The sequence below is a fragment of the Lepidochelys kempii genome, chromosome 12, assembly GCF_965140265.1.
Source record: "Lepidochelys kempii isolate rLepKem1 chromosome 12, rLepKem1.hap2, whole genome shotgun sequence".
In the NCBI taxonomy this organism is placed as follows: Eukaryota; Metazoa; Chordata; order Testudines; family Cheloniidae; genus Lepidochelys; species Lepidochelys kempii.
Window position 1 is genome coordinate 24,793,788 of NC_133267.1, and position 21,114 is coordinate 24,814,901.

The 21,114-nt window shown below is 38.8% G+C and overlaps 1 protein-coding gene across 6 annotated transcripts in view; it reads left to right on the top strand.

The window, feature by feature from the left end:
* LSM14A (LSM14A mRNA processing body assembly factor) overlaps nucleotides 1-20,901 on the top strand; it is a 32,944-nt gene extending 12,043 nt beyond the window's left edge. Inside the window, exons 2-10 of one of the 6 annotated variants that reach the window (XM_073307913.1) lie at nucleotides 3,166-3,329; nucleotides 5,078-5,210; nucleotides 7,463-7,585; nucleotides 10,018-10,194; nucleotides 10,551-10,616; nucleotides 11,303-11,482; nucleotides 15,797-15,965; nucleotides 16,692-16,920; nucleotides 18,991-20,901. In XM_073307913.1, coding sequence (XP_073164014.1) covers nucleotides 3,166-3,329; nucleotides 5,078-5,210; nucleotides 7,463-7,585; nucleotides 10,018-10,194; nucleotides 10,551-10,616; nucleotides 11,303-11,482; nucleotides 15,797-15,965; nucleotides 16,692-16,920; nucleotides 18,991-19,014 — 1,265 coding nt within the window. In that variant the 3' untranslated portion in view covers nucleotides 19,015-20,901. Of the gene's footprint in view, nucleotides 1-3,165; nucleotides 3,330-5,077; nucleotides 5,211-7,462; nucleotides 7,586-10,017; nucleotides 10,195-10,550; nucleotides 10,617-11,302; nucleotides 11,483-15,793; nucleotides 15,966-16,691; nucleotides 16,921-18,990 lie in introns of all 6 variants that reach the window. The other 5 variants (XM_073307914.1, XM_073307910.1, XM_073307911.1 and 2 more) reach the window with 5 other exon arrangements.
* Nucleotides 20,902-21,114: the final 213 nt, after the last annotated feature.

Here is a 21,114-nt window from a genome sequence, read left to right on the forward strand (position 1 = left end):
AACATTTTCTGAATCTTTTGCATTGTCTGTATTGTTACAGACATACTTGGTGACAGGTATTTTGAAATAAATTACTAAAATAATTGAAACTAGTGTGATTATATTGTTTTGACAAATAAAATACACAGAATTTTGCAGAATTTTAAGAGAGAGTGTGCAGAATTTTTAATTTTATGGTGCAGAATTCCCCCTGGAATAGAATCTATTTGAAGTGGGTGATCACAGCTCACTGCATTAAAATAATGGAAAATTGTGGAATCAAAATCTGACATCAGGACAGTTATTAATCCAGATCAATTTTTAAAATTAGCCAGCCAGCTCAATGTCTTTGGCGTGCAGAGGACATTGATTGGTTTATTCAGAATTTTGTAATAGGTTATGTGCTGAGAATCTCTGGTGTACTGGATTACTGGGGAATAATTAAAGTAGACAAGCTAATTTTTTTTTTCTTTTTTAATGTTGGCTTTCACAATAAAAGACGTTAAGAACATGCTTACTTTTTGGACATTTTCTGAGACTGAAGTCTTGAGAGAAAGTACTTAGCAAATGGAATAGGTTAAATTAGTGGTGCCCAAACTTGTTCCGCCGCTTGTGCAGGGAAAGCCCCTGGCGGGCCAGGCCGGTTTGTTTACCTGCTGCATCCGCAGGTTCGGCCGATCGCGGCTCCCAGTGGCCGTGGTTCGCTGCTCCAGGCCAATGGGAGTTGCTGGAAGTGGCGCAGGCCAAGGGACATACTGGCCGCCGCTTCCAGCAGTTCCCATTGGCCTGGAGCAGAGAACCGCGGCCACTGGGAGCCGCGATCGGCCGAACCTGCGGATGCGGCAGGTAAACAAACCGGCCTGGCCCGCCAGGGGCTTTCCCCGCACAAGCGGCGGAACAAGTTTGGGAACCACTGGGTTAAATAAATCATCCATACCAGAGAGTGTGCACATCCAAGTGCTCCTAACAAACAAACAAAAAAGTAAAATTCAGCTACCATTCAAAGGACAGGAGGATGGCAAGTGTGAACCATCTCTTAAAATTAATAATAAAAAAAAGCTTATAGGAATTGCATAACAGTGAACCTTATTTCAGTTCCATGCAAATTTGTCTGAAACAAATAATTAAGTTATAAAATGCCTAGATAAATATACTAAGACTAAAAGCATAGCTTTTGGATTGGCATAATTTTCCTTTTACAACTTACTAGAAGTCTTCTAGTTCCAAGAAGAGCTATGTGAGAGGCCTCAGGGGTCTAACTGGACAGGGAGAGGTTGGGTGCAGAAATAACTATTCTAATTGAAGCTCTTCGAAGATGGTGACTTGAGTTTAAGTTGTAGACATGGGGCTAAGAGAGGATGGGTGGGCAGGACAAAAATCTGTGGTACACTGGAGACTAGAAATGGAGAGAAGATAGAAATACTGAAGGACCATGAGGAGGAGAGCTAGCCAAACATAAAGCTGTGAAAACCAAGGGAGGTGGAAGTTAAGGAAGAATGGTGTGGTTGATGATGGTGAAGAGGATAGTTTGTAACGCTTATTGTGAGACTGGCAATAAAATAATATTTGGTGTTTTTCTTAAAGCCGCAGCTCATAGAGCCATGTGATTACTAGAGAATCTCAGCTTTCATTTAAAAGAGTTTTTAGACTTCATAGTTGCTTGAAAACCAGAATGCAAATAAAACAATCTATTTTAAAATTTCATTATTTTTTGTCAACCTATTAATTTTTGGAGTGTATGAATTAGAGTTTCTGAGCACTTGAAGCTGGCAGTGCTGGGATGACAAATAGAGAGGAGGCCCTTAGACTTCACTAGGAAGAAGTCACTAGGGACCTTAATGACAGCAGTCCCAGTGGAGGACAAAAGCCAGATTACAAAGGGTTAGAAGTAAGGAAGCCAAGGTAACAAGAGTAGACTGCCTGCTCAAGAAATACGTGAAGAGGAGGAAGGAGATAAGACTTTGCCTTGTGTCCTCCCCTCCTCCTATCTTCTCTCAAAGTTTGAAGGCAGAAGGAACTGATAACACACCATGCCTGTTAGTAATATGTGGTGGGGGGCTATGCGTGGTGAAACAAGAGGGACCCAATAGGAAGTCTGTTAATGCAGTGGTGACTTGTAAAATTTTTGGAATTCAGTTAGGTATGTAAAATCTAATTTTTACACTAACATTACAGTAATACTCAATGTGTTGTGTTTGCACAAAACATACCACATTTATGAACACAGCCCTGTCCCAATGAATTCATCAACAGTGTAATCTAAATTTACATGAGTATGAGTTTAGAATAACTTAGTTAAACCTTCTTCTACAAGGCAAATAGTATATGCATTACATCTATTCTGGACTCTTATTTTTCACCTCCTTTTTACAGAGCTTATAATTTATGTGTGAAATGAGATTTTCTCATTGAAAAATATTCTTGTCTTTATCACTTTAGGTCAGTCTTGTTTATCCTTGTGATCCTTAAATGAAGTACTAGGGGCATAATTTAATTTGCTATTCTGTTAATCTAGAAATCAACATATGCCACTGCCAGAAGGTAATTCAGGTCTCTGAGAATAGGGCCACTTCCATAGGATGTCTCACGTAGTTGCATATCCGCATAAAAATGTTTGTTTTAGTGGTGGGTATTTACTTTCGAGGACTGGTCAGTCTAGATCACCTATTTTTCAGCAAGCTTCTCCTTTTTTTAAAAAAAAAAAAAGGACCTTTTGTAGTAGCAATTTATCATACAGCTTAGACTGACAAAAGTAGGTTTATCACTTGTGGCTTATATTGATTATTACTCTGAACACTTCTGTAGCTAATGCCAGAACTAATAAAACTTATTCCAGTTAACAAATGATGGTAAAGATGATGAGTCACCTCTAAGTGGAACAGGGCAAAGAAGCTTTCTATCTTTAACTTTAACTAGTGGGTTTTTTGCAAGTCATAAACAATTTTTTTCTTGTATTAGTTGTAAGGTGTTTTGGTGTGTTGGCAACAAACGGTGCCCCTAGTGAATATTAAATTGTATTTTCTCTGTTTTGCGTGTTTGGTGTCTATCGGGAGGTGAAAATCAGTGATACAAATTTTCCCTTTGGCTCCGTCAGAACGGATGTATAAATATCTCATAAAACTGTGGTATCTGAAACAACATAACTCTTGACCTGATTTTTTTTTTCCTCCCCCTTCCCTCCTGCAGTGCGTTCCTTTGGTACAGAAGATAGACCAACAGATCGTCCTATACCACCTCGCGATGAAGTCTTTGAGTATATTATATTCCGTGGTAGTGATATTAAAGACCTTACTGTTTGTGAACCACCAAAGCCACAGTGTTCTCTGCCCCAGGACCCTGCTATTGTTCAAGTAAGATTTAGATATGTTTGTTGCAATCCAAGGATGTAATTTAATACTGTCCAGTTATCTGCCAGAAACATGTTGAAGAGTAAAACTGTTCACACTGCATTGTGTTGTGAACCACACAGTGCCAAGATCTGGGCATTCTAAAGTTGTAGAATTGTTCTTTTGGAACCAGATTTGCTTTCCATGATTGTGGCAATTAATGCTTTGGAAACAATAACTGAAAGTTTGCTCTACAGAACAGTGTTTTAGACACTCTGGCCAAGATTTGCAAAAGTGAATAATAATTTTTGGGTGTGTAACTTGACTCCTTAACTGTCTGACTTTTGAGGGTTGTGCTCAGTACTTTCTGAAAATCAGGCCCCTTAAGGTCTGTCAAGGTGGACACACAAACAGCAGCACCCAAAATCACTAGTCACTTCTAAGAATCTTGGCTTGCATGTTCAAATTTCTGTGTCCTGCAAGTATATTAAATAATATTGATTTTGTTCTAGATCAAAAAAGTCTCCATGCTAAAGGGAAGCTATTTTAAAAGGAAGTAGTCATTCTTTGAAGGGAAAACAGTGCATCTCCAGTTGACTTCACACCTCTCCTGACGCGCACACAATCTTGTAGTCTCCATGTGGCTTGGGAGAGCCAGCCACCCTTGGTGTCTCAAATCTCTCCTCACAGGCAAAGCTATATGTGCATGCTATATGTCTTAATAGTTGCTAGGATGTTCTAGAATTGCCATTCTGATGGTAGACCGAGAGGGTGGGGAATTAAAAGGAACTTGGTTAATTCTCTTTATATTGAATGACGCAATTTTAATGTTCGCATACTAGCCCAGAAGGCACAATTCTCAAATAAAGCTCTTGCCACTAAACTTAGCCCAAGTGTTGCTGACAAACTTATTCGGAAGCTATGAAATTACAATATTGCCAGTGCCAGACATTAAAAAACATGAGTTGGACACTAAAAGATCACAAGACTTAAAAAAAAATAATAATAATAATAATAATGCATTTGGGGTGTTTTGTTTGCTTTCTAGTTTCTGAGTTTTTGGGTGTGTCTGCATTGTGATAAAAGACCCATGGCATAGATGCAGCTGGACTGGGTCAATTGATTTGGGCTCAGGCTGTAGGGCTCTAAAATAGCACTGTAGACATTTGGGCCTCAGCTGGAGCCCCGGCCCAAATGTCTACACTGCAGTTTTTTTAGTCCTGCAGTGTGGAGTCTGAGTCAACTGACCAGGGGGCTCTGAGACTCTGTGCCATGGGTTATTTATTGCAGTGTAGACAGACACTTAATCAACCTTGAAAACTTTTTTTAAGGAAAACTGAGATTCTTTTGTCATCACATGAGTCCAGAAACTAAGGCTTTAAGAAAACACCAAATATTATGAATTCTGTGGTGAAATCTCGAGTTGGCAACACTGTAAAATGTGTGAGAATGCCCCAAATTGTATGCATATTTGTGGAAGTCTTGCCTATGTACTTATTCTTACTTGTGGAATAATTCTAACATGGAATAATCCAGGTACTTCAGTATTTTGAGGCTTTCTTTACTGTTTCCAATATCTGTCAGTTTGAAAGGTCTATATTAAACAATGTGTATTCCTTTTATAAATGATAAGGTTTCACATTTTTATAAACTTTAATATACAATTTAGTGACTTTGTATCTGTTCAGTGGTGAGCAGTTTAGTCCTACATTTTCTCCTTGCCTTGCAAAAGTGTATTGTATTCCCTGTATTATATAAATATTTTTCTTCAGTCTTCACTAGGATCTTCTTCCACTTCTTCATTCCAATCTGTGGGATCCTATGGTCCTTTCGGCAGGATGCCAGCATACAGTCAGTTTAGTCCAAGTCCATTAGTGGGGCAGCAGTTTGGTGCTGTTGGAGTTGGTATGTTTTTATTTTTTAATATTTTGTATTTTCCTGTAGAATTAAGATGCAGAAGATGTATAGAAATGATGACTAGTGTATAATGTTTGTGATTGAAGTATCCCTCAGACCTTTTAGCTAACCCTTTCGTTTAAGGTGTTAGAGCCAGTAGTCCACCTCCTCAGAGAGAAACTCCCTCCCCTACCAATGTCCTCTAGTAAAACTAGGGAAGATCACAGCTGATGACTGCAAATGGTCTCTCTATATAAACATAAACTTTAAAGAAGCACTCCTTCTATGGCTGCTTCATATGTTATAAAGAAGCAAAAGGGGCACAAGAACAATTTTTGTAAAATCCTTTGCAGTTCATCTTTACAAGTTGAGTGCCTGGGTTTCAATGGATCCTAAAATCTGCCCTCATTTTTGAGAAAAGAAATGAGAAAGGCCTTGTGTATGCTGGGATTTTAGCAACCAGTGTAGTTGTACTGCTGTGGATGCAAGTGCCGCTGCAATTTACAGGGCTGACACTGTGACGTGCAATGGTGGCTAGAAACACGAGGTCTGTGTACAACAAAAGCAGAACTTAACATAGTTTGCATACTTTTTCATCTACAGAATTTGATTTTGATTACTGAAAGAAACTAATATGAAGAGACAAACCTTGTTAATGACCAGGAATGTATTTTGTGGGTGATGTTAGATGTCTTGCTACATTTGGGTGTGAGCAAACTGTTTTGTAACATAGGGTATATCTAACTTAGTGGGATAGGAAAATACGCTTCTGGTAGCCCATAGAATCCTCAGTGTGAAAACTGCCATGCCCAGAACTAAGTGGGAGAAGAGTATAAGGGTACATCTTTCTGTTAATAGTACATGCTTTATTTATTTTAAAAAAAAAAAAGTTTATCTAATTCTTGTGTACAAGAAATAATTTTGGGGCTTTTCTAATCAGACTTGTGCTATTTAATACCCATAACATGTTTTTCATGTGTATTTGAAAAAGCACCCTTATGAAACATACACTAGGAAACTGGCCATGGCCTTGTATCTCACATTATAAAATGTATGGCAATCAAAATTCTCTCCTAAAGGGGTTTTGTGCCAATACAGTTTACCACTGAGTGGGAAGACAACAAATTAAATGTGTAAAGATTATTTTTGATGCTTGCTTTTTAAAAAAAGCACCATGAACACATTTAAAAATAGAACTGGACTTTATAGTGGCTGTAAAATGGTATTGTGGCATCTGTTTGTGTGCCAATAACTTCCATATCAGGTGTGCTTAGTCTGAGTAAAAATGACCTCTGGGTGCTACTTGCTGGTCTACAAACTTAGCCTGTGGTCTGAGATTAAAGTGTCCTCTTAACCATTATTACCAGTAAGAAAAATGTTTAGCAGGCAAATTTAACTCCTCAGTTACACCTTTGCAACCCCATTGCTTTCCATAGGTTTTAACAGATGCATCTGTTTAGAATTTAGTAAATAACATTTTTTAATGTAGAAGAAAAAGCAGAATCCAGCTTTCCCCCTTAGTTGCTGTTACTCCACAGGATGAATAGGAGTAAAAAGGATAAGTTTATCATTAAAGAAGCATAACTGCTTATTACATTATCTCCCTATGTATGAGAACATACCGTTTCATTTTTGAAAATGGGACTTAGGCTCTGCAGTCTCTTATGCATTTGAATATTTTACCTGTAGTCACTTCTCAAGGTAAAAGTGTGCTTCAGCCTTTCTTGCACTAGCTTATAGTGTGCCCATTTATAAAAGGGAGACCGTTGCAGAAAGGTTGTGACGTTTAAGAACTCAGGGATGTTTAAGAACTACTGTCCATTAGACTGTAGTCCATCAGCGAGATGGAAATGTTGAATTACAACACAGATTATCAGAAAAAGTATTTCATTATCTGTCAAGCTTCTGTCACTGATGCTTACTGTCCCAGCATCATAATTTGTATGTCAGTAGGATTCCTTAGGCTACCTAAGCATGATGAGATGTCCATTGCAATTTGTTACTAAATCTTAACCTTGTTAGCTCTCCAAAGCAGTACAGATTTACAGGGCACTTTGCATTACATGAAGTCATGCAGTTATCTGTTGAAGAGGTTTTTTAAAAGTGCAATTTCTGTCTATTTCAGTAGTATTCTAGGATGATTAACAAAGCATTAACGACTAAGTGACTTGTCCTAATTAAAAAAAAATGACATGATGCCCACAAAACAGAATAATTGAAACCAATTTTAAATCTTTACAGCTCTCTTATTTTCTTCAAAGCAGGGGGTTCCTTGACATCTTTTGGAACAGAAACTTCAGCTAGTGCTAGCTTATCCCAAAGCAGTGCAGTTGGTTCTGTCTTCGCAACAGATGCAAGATCACTAAAAACACAGCTATCTCAAGGTAAGTTCTTGAGTGACTAACTGATCTTTCTTACTAAACAGTTATAAGCCCAGTTATTGTCATCTGCCCCAGTTAAAATGGAATGAATGAATATGTAATTGTTTATGAATCACAACAGCTAAAATATATTCCATAACAAAGTGTCTCTGGCCAAGGCAAGCAAGAAAAGGGTGTTCTCTTTGTTCCTTAACTTGCTGTATTGCATGTAGTTATGCAGTACTTATAGCACTGGTCATCACCCAGAGAGTTTCTTCTACAAAAAAAGTTAAATTGCTTAGTTCAGATTGTTAAAATAAACATTGGATGTAGTTAACATGAAATTTTGTAATTGTTTTTGGGGAATTCCTTGATTAATTTCATAGATAGCATGATAAACATTAACTTCTCCAATGTATATGGGCTGAGGGACTTCTAAAATTCTGTTTGACCCTGTTGTGAAGCCTTTATTCCTTATGTTATGCTTTTCTTAATATCCTTGGAGCTATTCAGTTCTATTGTCAGTATCATTACCACATTCCAAACACAGAATCATAGAAGTGTAGGACTGGGAAGGACCTCGGTTGGTCATCTAGTCCTGTCCCCTGCACCCAAGGCAGGACTAAGTAATAACTAAACCATTTCTGATAGTGTTTGTCTAACCTGTTCTTAAAAACCTCCACTGAAGAAGATACCACAGCTTCTGTAGGCAGTTTGTTCCAGTACTTAGCTACCCTGACTGGAAGTTTTTCCTAATGTCCAAACCTAAACCACCCTTGCTGCAATTTAAGCTTATTGCTTCTTGTCCTAATCTCAGAGGTTAATGAGAACAGTTTTTCACCCTTCTCCTTGTAACAGCCTTTTATGTATTTGAAAACTGTTCTCTCTTCCTCCTCTGCTCCCCATCTTCCCTTTTCCAGACTGAACAAACCTATTTTTTTTTCAATCTTGCCTCGTAAGTCCTGTTTTTTAGACCTTTAATTGTTTTTGTTGCTCTCCTCTTGACTTTCTCCAATTTGTCCACATCTTTCCTGAAATGTGGTACCCAGAACCAGATACAATATTCCAGCTGAGGCCTTATAAGCATGTAGTAGAATAGAATTACTTTTCATGTCTTGCTTAAAACACTCCTTACAACATCTGCTTTTTAAAGTGGCATGTGGGGGTTAAGCCATTGAATCCAGCAGTAATGTAAGTTGCCTGGCCAAATCTCTATGGCATACTTAAAAAACAAAAAGTTCAGGAGTAAAGACTCCTAAAAATAGCCTTTATTAATGGCATTAGGGTGGTGAGGAAAAACTGAACAGCAGACTTTTTTTTTTTTTCTTTTAAAAAAAAAATACTGGTCTTCATTTTGTTTCCCTTCGATCCTCCAGTTATTAAAAGATGAAAAAATATTTAACTTTGTTAATAGGTTTATTTTCTGTCAAGGTTTAGGTAAACTTTGTGGTAAGAGACTAACAGATCCTTCTTTTCAGGGTCCATAATAGAATCGATTACCAAAGTTGTTATATTAGTGGAAATGATGTTGCAATAACTGGGAAAGTGTGTTGAACATTCAAACTTAACTATTGGGGTTTTTCTATGGATAGATTTAAAATTGTATGGTCTTTAGAACTAGCATGTAAGATGTAGTCTTGGGTTGAAGGCCTTACCTGCCTAAACCTTCCAGTCAGGCATCGGCAAGACTTGGCACCTATTTGGCATTCATTCCTTGTTTCAGATCCCAGGCCTAGGTTGTGGCTTAATTTTAAAAAAGTGAGGAAAGGGGGCAGTGCGTTGGTTCACTCTCTTTAATCTCTTGGAATCTGAATCACAAGTGAGGTTTGTTCGTTTTTTCCTTTTTCCAGCAGAAATTTGTCAACAACACTCATGCTATTGTGCAGTTTAGTGCATGGCTGGGTGTCTCTATTCAGGAGATGCCTATGGCTGCAGTAGCAGGTGTGTTGCAAATCAGGATTGAAGTATATGAACAGAACTCTGTGAAGAAGCTTACACAGCATATCTGCCTGAATTATAGCTGGCACTAGCCATTGCTGTTTGTTAATTTGTGGAACATTCACACAGCAATACACTAAATTAATTATTTGTACAGCTCTGCCATTGGGAGGACAGTTACCTTCTACTCTTCACAGAAAGGAAAAAGGAACAGTATTTGTAGTGCTTCCTACCTCCCAAACATCAGAAAATTCCATTCCATAGCTAGAACACTCATGGCTGGGTTGGTAGGAATTAATTGTCCTACCCATTTTTTTTCTTTTAGACTGGGGGAAGGGGAATTGCTATATATCTCTTCAGTCTGGATTAGTGGATCTGAGGGTGCAGAAATATTTATTTCCTCTTTGGACACAGCTGTCTTGACTGGTAAGGCAGATAACCCCTTCAGTCTAGATTGGTTGACTTGAGATCCACAAATAAAATTTTGTAGATAAGAAATCTCCCTGGTTACATTTTAGGTCGTTCAAGTCCTCAGACAGACCATTTGAGAAAGAGCCCAACCATGGAACAAGCAGTACAAACAGCTTCAGCCCATTTACCTGCTCCAGCACCTGTTGGGAGAAGGAGTCCTGTACCAGCCAGACCTTTCGCATCTGGTAGTCAAAAATCTTTAGAGAATCAGGAGCACAGACGAGGTAGAACTTTAAATATTTTCCTTTTACCTGTCTTGTGCTTTCTCCTTTGTATGGTTTATGCATTCCTTTTAAGTGAGGTTTTTAGGGTTTTTTGTTCATACTGCATAATGGTAGTTGATGTGCCAATCCAGGTCTGAAATCTCATCTCTTTTACCCAGTGAATTCTAGTGATCTTAGCTTGTTTAATTTTTCTTAAATTAAAAAACATATTTCCATCATTAGTGTGGGGGAATTGTTATAATATTTCTGTTAAGCTTCATCACCTATCGGATTTTGAAATTCTACACAACATAGCTGTGTACAGAAGAATGATAAAAAGATATGACTTGCTCGTCTGCATTATTTTCCATCTGTAGCTGAAGCACACAAGGTTTCAAGATCAGAAAATGAGCAACTCAGAAATGAAAACAAGCGACAAATTGGTAAATTAAATCTGTTTTGAGAAAAACCTTACCTTTGTTTCATCAGATGTTAATTTTAAGGCTTTAGTGCACGCACACAAAACCTGCAAAACTCGTAACTGTTCACTTTATATTTTAGGAAAATGATGGGGAAACTTTTTTTCTCTAGTTATAATGCATAATGCTTAAAACCATGCAAACTTTCACTGTGGTACAGAGTTTTAGGGAACTGATGTCATTTATTTGTGGATGGCGACAGTTAGTGTTGAAATGGGATACCAGGAGCAAAAATGATGCATAAAGGAAACATCCGCCCTGACGGCAGTGCATTAAGTACTGATTTGAATACTGTTGTTGTAAAGCAAATATTAGTAACTAGATGATAAATACAGAAGGTATGAAATGCGAAGCCCTGATCATTTATTATAGAAGTCGTCAAAGAATAAAATGCTGCAAACATCTTTAGATTCAAAACAGTATTTTTTCACTAAGTTTTTCCTGACTTAAATCTTTGCTTAATCAAAGTGATCGAACATCCTCATGGAAGGCCTAACTTCTGTTCTATTGTAGTATTTATTATAGGTGAATTTAAGATTGTGAGGTGCTCTCTGATACAAGAGATGCAGAAAGTTGGTGCATGAGACACAGACCTGTCATACTGGGCATTCTTAAAGTTGTGAATCCCTTCAAATCCTAAATTCTCACAGCTCCAGGTGGACCATCAACACGAAGAGGCCGTGGTGGTCACCGTGGTGGAAGAGGACGATTTGGTATTAGGCGGGATGGCCCAATGAAGTTTGAAAAGGACTTTGACTTTGAAAGTGCAAATGCACAATTCAACAAGGAGGAAATTGATAGAGAATTTCATAATAAACTTAAATTAAAAGGTAAACTCGCTTCTGTTCTAGATTTCAGTATGGGAAAATAAGAAACCGATTGTGTGGCTTAATAAAGCAAAGGCTCTTTTGGGAAAATTTCTTTAAAGACCATATCATAGTAAACCTTTGCTTTCTAAAAACTGATGGAAAATAGATACCATGGAAAAAAACTAGCAGATTTGCTTCTTTATGTATTAATGGCTCAAAAGACTTCTAAACAGTATTTGGCTCAGTATTTTAGGCTGGGTTTTTTAAAGAATTTTGTTTTCAATTCTGAAGTACAGAATATCCTTAACTGTAGCAGGTGTCTTTTCTAGAAACCCTGTTTATGCAGTCTTTCCTAATAGGAAAAGGTAGTAAATGTTTGAGCTCTGGAAAGATGGTGGAGATATGGGGCAAAAAATCAATAGATTATACTCCCAACTCTGGAATTTTTTAAATGTGTTTCACTCCCTAACCAATTTTTTAAGTCAGTCAATAGTCCATTAATTCAGTACATGAAAGTCAAGTGGGATACCAAAATGAGAATTTGGGGCAAATATTTTCACTGGAGAGGAGGATGTGCGTGGTCTTTTTTTTCTCTGCCAGTATATCCATTTGTTGTTCTCTGCCTTTCTCCTCCTGTAGAAGCAGCCAGAGGAGTAGTAGTTCTTTGAGTGATTGCACTTGTCCATTCCACTGTAGGGGTGTGTGCATGCTAGGGGCGCTGGAACAGGGAGGCCATGGCCTCACCACTTTTAAAAGTGAGAGGGCATAGCCCTCTTTTTACCTGGTTGTAAGCCCAAGTGATGGGGGTGGGTGGACAGGGCAAGAAGGGGCGGCACAGGGGCAAGCAGCAGCGTGGGGCTTTGGGGGACAGGCCACAGTTTGGGTGCCGGTGGCCCCCCCACAGTTTTAGGAAGCTTTTGCCACTCTTGGTTTGCACCCCGAGCACAGCACCTGGAAGGTTTTTTTTTTTTTTTTTTTTCCCCCCTCAGTGGTATCAGTCGGGTTGATTCTGACACCCTCATGTGCTTTGCGCTCACAGTGCCAGTATAAAGGACCTGGCCAACCCGTGCCCCCTTAGTTCCTTCTTACTGCCCCTGATAGTCTCTGGAACTGCTCTCCTTGCTACAGCAAGCTATTCTCAGTGGACTTTTTCCTTTGGGTTTTTTCTGAACTTTTAGAGTGTAAATCGCTGAAGGAGAAGTGTTAACTAGATTATCTAACTATCAACTGAGTTTCATCTGCTCCCAGTACTAAGGCGTGCCTGGGCTTCAAGCCCTATGCCTCCTGCAGCAGGGCTTTGTCTTTGAGTGACCTGCATTCTAGTTGCTGAAAGTGTTTGGGTGAGGCTCGCAGAGATTGCTGTCACATCTGCTGTGATTTTTAAGCTTCATACAAACAAGGACTGGGAGGCAGGCTAACATTCCTATTGAGGGAAGTGGTGCTCAGTCCTTCCTCCAAGCTGCACCGAGTACCTCAATGTCGGTGCAGAGCCCTCCTCCTGCTGAGCAGAAATCTCAGCACTGCTCGCCATTCCTGGTTGAGAGGGAACATTCCCCACCTCAGAAGAAGGCTAGACATGGAGAGCAGAGTGCAACCTAGGTTGGACCACTCCTCTGCCTCAGTTTTGCAGGCAGCACCATTGACTCCAGCATGTACACAGGCACCGTTGAATCTGGTCCCAGATGAGCTGTTGACACTGGAGGGAGAGCAGCGCCAGTACAATTGCAGTGCCATCCATTCCTGAGACATTTGCCACAGCCAGAAACCTACTGGTACTAGTACGAGAGTCAGTGCCAGTGGGCAGGAGGGAGCTGGTAGCCCCTAGCTGCCATCCGATTTCAGGCCCCGCAATACCATCCAGAGGGAAACTGTCCTTGCTAGTTCCGGTGCAAGCTTCCCTGCCCCAGAACCGATCTCCAGCACCGGTGGGAACTGCACCTCCATAGTCCACAAAGGAGGGCTCATCCTTGGAGTCAGAGGTTGAATCGTACTCCTCTTGCCCAAGGAGTCACCCCCATAATCCTTCCAGTCTCCTGGCCCTACCATGGACCCAGCCACAGGGGTGCCACTGACTGCTTGGCCCAGTGGTCATTGGCCTTTGCCTATGTAGTGACCTTTTTTGGACCCATGGGCATTCTCTCCCCCCGCCCCCCAATGCCAGGGCCCCATTTGAGATGCTCCTTCTTGGTGGCCTCTAAAAGAAGGACACCTGTCCCATTGGGCAGCACGTTTTTATCACTTCCACCCAGATATTCCAGGGGTTCGAAACAGTCCTCTTCATGGGACGCCTGAAGGCATTATACCAGTTCCTGTATTGCTGGATCCTGTCTCCCCTTTGTTTTCGGACTGCCTGTCCCACCTCAACTCAGCATGGTCTCACATCATCCATTCACTCAACTCAACTCTTCATAGCAATAGCTGATAGGGTGAAAGACACCCACCCACACCCCCCATCTCAGCTCAGAGGATCTCCCCCTGGATCACATCATGCATTCGCATGTTACTAACAGACAGGTGTTCCACTGCCAGCTATCCTGACTGCCCATTCCACGAGGGCACAAGCTTCATCCGCGGCGTTTCTGGCCTGGGTCCCTATGTAGGACATCTCCAGAGGAGCGACTTGGTCGTCAGTGCATACATTTTTCCGCTCACTGTGCCATTACTCAACAGGCCAGGGTTGATGCCCGTTCCAGTTGAACTGTTTTACAGTCCGACCTAACCACCTGTGTTACTGCTTGGGAGCCATCTACAGTGGAAAGGACATGTCTATGCAATCACTTGAAGAAAAAAATCTTCTGTAACTGTTCTTTGAGATGTGTTGCACATGGCCATTCTACAACCTGCCCTCCTACCCCTCTTCGGAGTTAGCCAGAAAGAAGGAACTGAGGGGTACAGGTTGGCTGGGCACTTTATACTGGGGCTATGAGGGCAGGGCCCTAGAGAGCACCAGAGTCAAACCAACGGATACTACCGAGGAATAAACTTCTGGCGACTGTGCTTGGGGTGCATGCACGCGCACACCCACCCACCCACCCCTAGAGTGGAATGGACATGTGCAACACATCTCAAAGAAAAACAGTTATGAAAAAGTTAGTAACTGTTTTTAGAGATCTGTAGTGCAAGAGTTTAAAATGTGGGGACTGCTAAAAAATCAGATTTTTTGCAGCCATTTCTATGTGGAGAGGTTTCAGAGTAGCAGCCGTGTTAGTCTGTATTCGCAAAAAGAAAAAGGAGTACTTGTGGCACCTTAGACTAACCAATTTATTTGAGCATAAGCTTTCGTGAGCTACAGCTGTAGCTCACAAAAGCTTATGCTCAAATAAATTGGTTAGTCTCGAAGGTGCCACAAGTACTCCTTTTTCTTTTTATGTAGAGAGGGTTTCTTCACTGCCCTTTTACTGGTGGTGTTCTGTCTTAGATAGATATGTCTTGAACAAAGATGCTGCTTTGCATGTTTATTTGAGGAAGTATGTGCAATGTACGGCAGTAGGCCAGTAAAGGTTACTAACACACAGTGCTAAGGGGAAGTACTGTAAATATTTAACATTGATGTGCAGAAATGTTCAGGTTTTGATAATGTATCATTTTATTTTCCCCTTTTTTGGCAAGGCATTGAGATCCAAGCAAGATAATTTAACTTTTGGGGACTGTTACAGAACCAGCTAACTTAGCAATGCATTATAACATTGCAGTGGAGTCCTCTGTAGTATATCAAAATACTTAAAGAGGATGAAGAGGCAAAGTTGTTTTTTTTTTCATGTATTTGTCATTAATTATATGTTCTGTTCATGTATATTAAATAATACAGATCTTTAGTCTTGTTAATCTAATAAATTCACACTTCCACACAAGTATAATATATTTTATCCAGAACTATAAAATGATTTTCATATCTCACCTACTAATACCACCTTATTTAATCTGCAAAAAATCAAGGGGACCTCAGTCCACTGGACAGCAACAACACAAATCCTAATTTAGAAGGTCTAGTTAATAGATGGCAACACCTTGTGACTATTTACAATTGGATACTGACCTTCTCTCCATGGTGTTACCTCATGGTTATTCCCATGTATTAGGTCTTCCAGAAGTTTTCCCTCTAAATTATGAGTGTCATAACTAATTGCTATATATGTTCTTTCACGTGGGAACCATATGAAAGTCAAATTTTTTTTAAACAGTTGCACTTTTTATGTTTAGGCTTTAGGATTTTTTGTATTTTAAAAAATTCGTTCTTTTATTATGGGGTTAGATTTTGTCACAAGTTAGTTTGGGCCTTTTTTGTTAAATCTTATTAGAATGGAAGAATTCTGATTATTTTTATTTTTCTAGAAGATAAACTTGAGAAACCAGAGAAGCCTGTAAATGGGGAAGATAAAGGTGACTCAGGTGTTGACACCCAAAACAGTGAAGGGAATGCTGATGAAGAAGATCCACTTGGACCCAACTGCTACTATGACAAAACCAAATCCTTTTTTGATAACATCTCTTGTGATGACAATAGGTATGCCCTGCAATGGGAAGCCAATTATTCTCCTCAGTGCATGTCTATTCCATAATATAGTGCATCAGCATTAATTTGTTTATAGTTTAAAAATGAAGTTTATGACTATGGTTGGAAAGCAACCGAAGTTCAAGTCCCACTTGCAATTTCCCAGTATAAAAATATGCAGAATAAAACACAGGTCCTTTGATGGATTGATGCACTTTTTGAGAGTTGATTCAGTGCTTCCCCAGTAATGCACTGATAGCAGGAAGGCAACAATTTGGATTTCTACAACTTTTTTGCACTGGTTGGAGGTTCAGTGCTGTTTCAGTGCCATCAGATAGAGAAAATAGAAAACTAAGGCCTAATTTCAAGTTTCCTGGTGGTACTAATTTTCTCAACTTCCTGTTTGAATCAACACAGAGCCTTTGTAATTGTGCAGAATGTAGAGTACACAAGGCAGCATTCTCTTAAAGTGAAATTCTCAGTGCAATATTACAGTATCTAGCTACAGTAAAACATTCCTTTCCATTATACTAAAAGGATTATTGTGCCAGGCATTCAGATACTACAAATAGGTATCACATCAAGTAAAACTTAAATATGATAGATAAGCAAAGTGTTTCATTGTAGTGCCTTTTGTGGTGACTTAGGTGCTTCTGGACAGGCTCTCTCACTGTAGGCTGTTTCAAAGTGAAAATTTAGACACATTTTAAAGAGCTCATATCACTTTGTACATGCTAGAGAAAGGAGGCCAACCTGGGCTGAAGAAAGGAGGTTAAATGCGGAGACTTTCGGAATACCACTGCGTTCAAATCGTGGTCGTGGCGGCTACCGCGGTAGAGGAGGAATTGGTTTCCGTGGTGGCAGAGGACGTGGAGGTGGAAGAGGTGGTTTCGGCGCTCCTCGAGGGTTTCGTGGTGGATTCAGAGGTGGTCGTGGAGGCAGGGAGTTTGCTGACTTTGAATATAGGGTAATAATAATATACTTGTATTAATAGAATACTTTTTGTTTAGTGAAATTTGAAGGGTTTTTTATTTTCTTAGTTACACTATCAATAAAAACTTAGGACCTGATCAAGTGCCCTTTGGGATTGTACAGTCAGGAAAGGCAGTTGGAATGGAGGCATTTATTAAGCAGTATTCTGAAAATACAAGGATTTGAAGAGGAGGGTTGAACTCTTTTTTTTTTTTTTTTTTTTTTTTTTGTAGCTTAAACTCCTTTACTGCAGGATTCATCACCCATTTTTAAATCTTTCACAGTAAACAAAATATTAAAAGCTTTAAAATTTCCATAGTTCTGATATTTTCTTTGATGAAGAAACATAATTTTCTAAAACAGCAGTAAGCCGCTTTAAGCTCTCATCCTGCTCAGGCATTTCATACTCAAGTTCCTTCTGCAGTCTTCCACAAAAACAATTGTTCTTTAGGGATTAAATTCACTCCCATACAGAGGGGTCAGAACAAGTCCTATGCACTTGTTAAATCGCACTTAAACCCTCAGAGTAGGATGTTAGTTGAGCTTAGAGATGCAGATGCCTTGAGTTGGCCCTCTGCAGAAGTCTCATTTTAGCTCTAAAGAATCAAACTGAGAATGAAGGCTATGGCCAAAACAGTTTCTAGTGTGCTTACAAATTGCTCTTATGCAAGATCTGATGAAGATGATTATTTTCACTTTTTGACATTATAAAAACTGTGCCATGGAAGGCTGCACAGGGATAGGAAGAACTTGGAAGAAAGGAATTTCCCATGTCATCCACTGTTGAAACTGCAAAAATAGCTCAAATTTATCCATACTTCCTTACTGTCTTAAGTTCAGTGTCTTAATTATATAAATATAACATTAAGAAAGCTTGAAGTCCCCCTAAGAATAAGAGATGAGACCATAGTTGTCCAACTGAAATAGTTTGTGTTCAGGATGGGCTGAGCCACTGAGTTAAGTGAGAATTAGTCCTTCCCCAAAATATAGACACTCCAAAACAACCACCTCAAAAAGTTATATGATGTATTCTTTGGAGTTGTGATTGAGATCATATCTCCTCTGGTTTCTGTTGCCTTCTAGGAAGGGCAGAGCAGGTTGACATCCCTAAAGCAGCAACTGACAAGTGATGCATTTGGTTAAAGGGACACTTCAGATAGATTTGGCACTTCTTTAAAAAAAAAAAAAAAAAGGGGGGGTGGGGGAGGGTTTAAATCCATAATTGGCCAGATCCTTTGCTGGGATACGTCGTCATAGCTCCATTGATTCCAATATTGAAACTTTTATAATGTCACTATTTCAGTGAAAACCACTTTACATTTTCCCAAACGTTGCATCACTGCTCTAGAACCAGAAAGTTAGTCAGACCAGAAAAAATATGAATGTGACCGTTTATTATCCACACTGAGAGGCATACATCAAGTAAACAAAAATAGATAGAAGTAAGTCTATGTTAAAATCCTGGCCCAGATTGAATACATGTTCTTGTGATAGTTCGCTGGGAAGGGGAGAGGGGGGTAGGCAGTTGTTACTTAGAAATTTTCATGATATTTTTCTGAAATATTCATTATGGAATCCTGAATTTTCTTGCATTGGCACAACTTCCTGACTCTGTCAGTCATTCTTCACAAACTGCTAGGGGTTAGTCCTGTAGTTCTGAGCTCCTGTGGGATCTGAGCATGCTTTATCCAGTCAGTAGCCAGTAGCATTGACATGGAGTGAGGCAGCATCTGAGGCTTGAGCAGAAGTGGGTGCATAATACAGCAACTAGGCTGGCTGGAAAGTTGGCATTTTTACATAATCTATAATGCCAGAAGTGTTTCCAAGCCTGGATGACGAGCGTCCTTTAAGTGTGCCAGACTATGTGGGGTGCAATGAATAGCAGTTAAATTAATTATAAAAAGCACTTTTTCTGTGGTTCTGTTAATAGCCTTTGGCAAAAATACTGTGATGTCTTTTTTGTGTGTGTGGCCATCTAAAATCAATTAATCATTTTCCATATTCTCAAACTAGTTTGACTACAAATATGTTTGAACAAAATATAACATTCTAACATCTCTTCTAGAAAGACAACAAAGTTTCTGCATAGTCTACAAGAAAGCTGGAACCAGGTGAACTTCTAGATCTTCATGGTCAAGAGAATTAGTTTGCAAAGAATGAAGTTAATTTGCTGTATACTTGTCACCAGCACTGGGATTTAACTATTTAATTTCAAAGGGGGTTAATGCAGTTACTTTTTGAAAAATGGCCATCTTTGAAAACAAGGAGCATTAAATATATTTGAGATAGAACGGTAAGTAATTTCTTATGTATAGTTAGCTATAAAGCAGTACTTCGATGGAATTTAAGTATTTTTTCATCACTGAAAGGATTTTTCTTATTACTAAACTGTATTTAATAATTGCCGCAAGTTACAAGGACAATTGTATGCAGAAGGCCGTCGATACTGTGAGTGTTTTGATCCACTGAAGGTTGTTTTTTGGAAATCCTGTAATATCCCTTTTGAGATAGTTGTACTTTATCAACTAGGGTGCTGGACAGTAGAAAACTTGCTTTGTCAGACAAATATGTACACACAGTAAATATTGTTTCTTAGGCAAAGGAAACTTTTTATATAGTTGTAAAATTCCATTATATCCCATTGCCAAAGAAACATTACAAACTTTGTATAGCTGTATAAAAAGCAACTAATTTTTTAAAGAATAAACATTTTTAAGTCCGCAAACATACTATGTTTATTGCAAAAGTTGATATGCTAAAGAACACTGAGTTAGTTTGTTTTCTTCGTAGCTTTTCAGGCTTTAAATTTGCTTGATTTTTATATTTGGATTATAAATGAAGATTTGAAAATGTTCTTCCATTATACAAAGCTGAATACTCTTCTTTCTTGCAAGAACTTCATTTTGTAATGTCTGGCATATCACAGGATTTGACCAAATTAAGAAGATTTTTCAAATAAGAACAAAAATAAAATATTTTGTCACATGTCAGAACTTGCAATTAATTTTACTTTGTGGTAATACTCACTTTTTAAAAAATGGACCAGGCATGGGAGTTAATATGCTCCTTCTAAAATGCTTGGGATAAAAATATGCCTCCATGTGTCAATTCTTGAAATGTTAACTTTGTTGTAATACCAGTAGACATAATCAATTTAAAGAGAATTCTTAGTGTTTGAAGTTGTTTGCATTTTGATAGACTCTAGCTTGGAGACATTAAAAATTCTGATTGTTAAACCAGTGAATTCACAAATGACTTGGTATGGATTTTTTTTCCCTCAATTCTAAATTACTAGTTACAACTTTTTGATATGTTTAAGTTATAATTGAAAAAGGAATCTGGTAATTTGCATTTGTATATGTATATAAAGGCCACAGGAATAAAGGGATCCAAAGATTAAAAAAATTTTATCTGATTTGCTGATTTTTGTTAACTTTATCCTCAAAATGTTCAGTGGTGGTAAAGATGTGGAAAACTGCACTGTTGGAAAATTGGAATATTTAAAAGTGGTTGATAGAATCTTATCTTAATTTTATATCTTTTTGTATAGCACTACAAGGAAGTATTTTGTAATTGGTTTCCTTATTAAGGTCCAGTATTGGCAGCCGTAGAAGTTAGATAATATTGTTTAGTAATGTTTTTTGCATGTTAACAACAATGCCTTTTTGGGAACCATAAATCATGATCCTGAACAACTTCTGAGGTTTTTGAACATAAAGGCAAGTGCTGTACTGTTGCAATAACCATGTATACTGTATGAGGTGTCCCAGGCTTATTTAAACAAGAGAAATTGTAAATAATACCAATGATACATGCTGTGAAGGTCTGAGTTGATGCGTCTTTTCCCCCACTTGTTTGGGTTACTAATTGGGGTGTTTTGTACCCCCAGTAACTAGCAGCATGGCATACCTTCAGTGTACTTTGCTACATGAAAGTAAGGTTTTTATTCTAAGCCAGAATAAACAGTTCAATAAAATCAGTCTTTTTGAAAATTCTTTCTAGTTCTAGGAAGACTGGAGTAGGAAAAACCGATTATTAATCTGTTTTCCCAAGCAGATGTACAGAAGAACTGCGTTCTTCCCCTTTCATGATGGAAGCAGGGTAGCAGCAACTACCTCAGGCTCCTCTGTTCCCTCTAATCCTGTTTTCTGCTTTCTTCCTTTTCAAGCAAAGAGACAATGTAGACAAA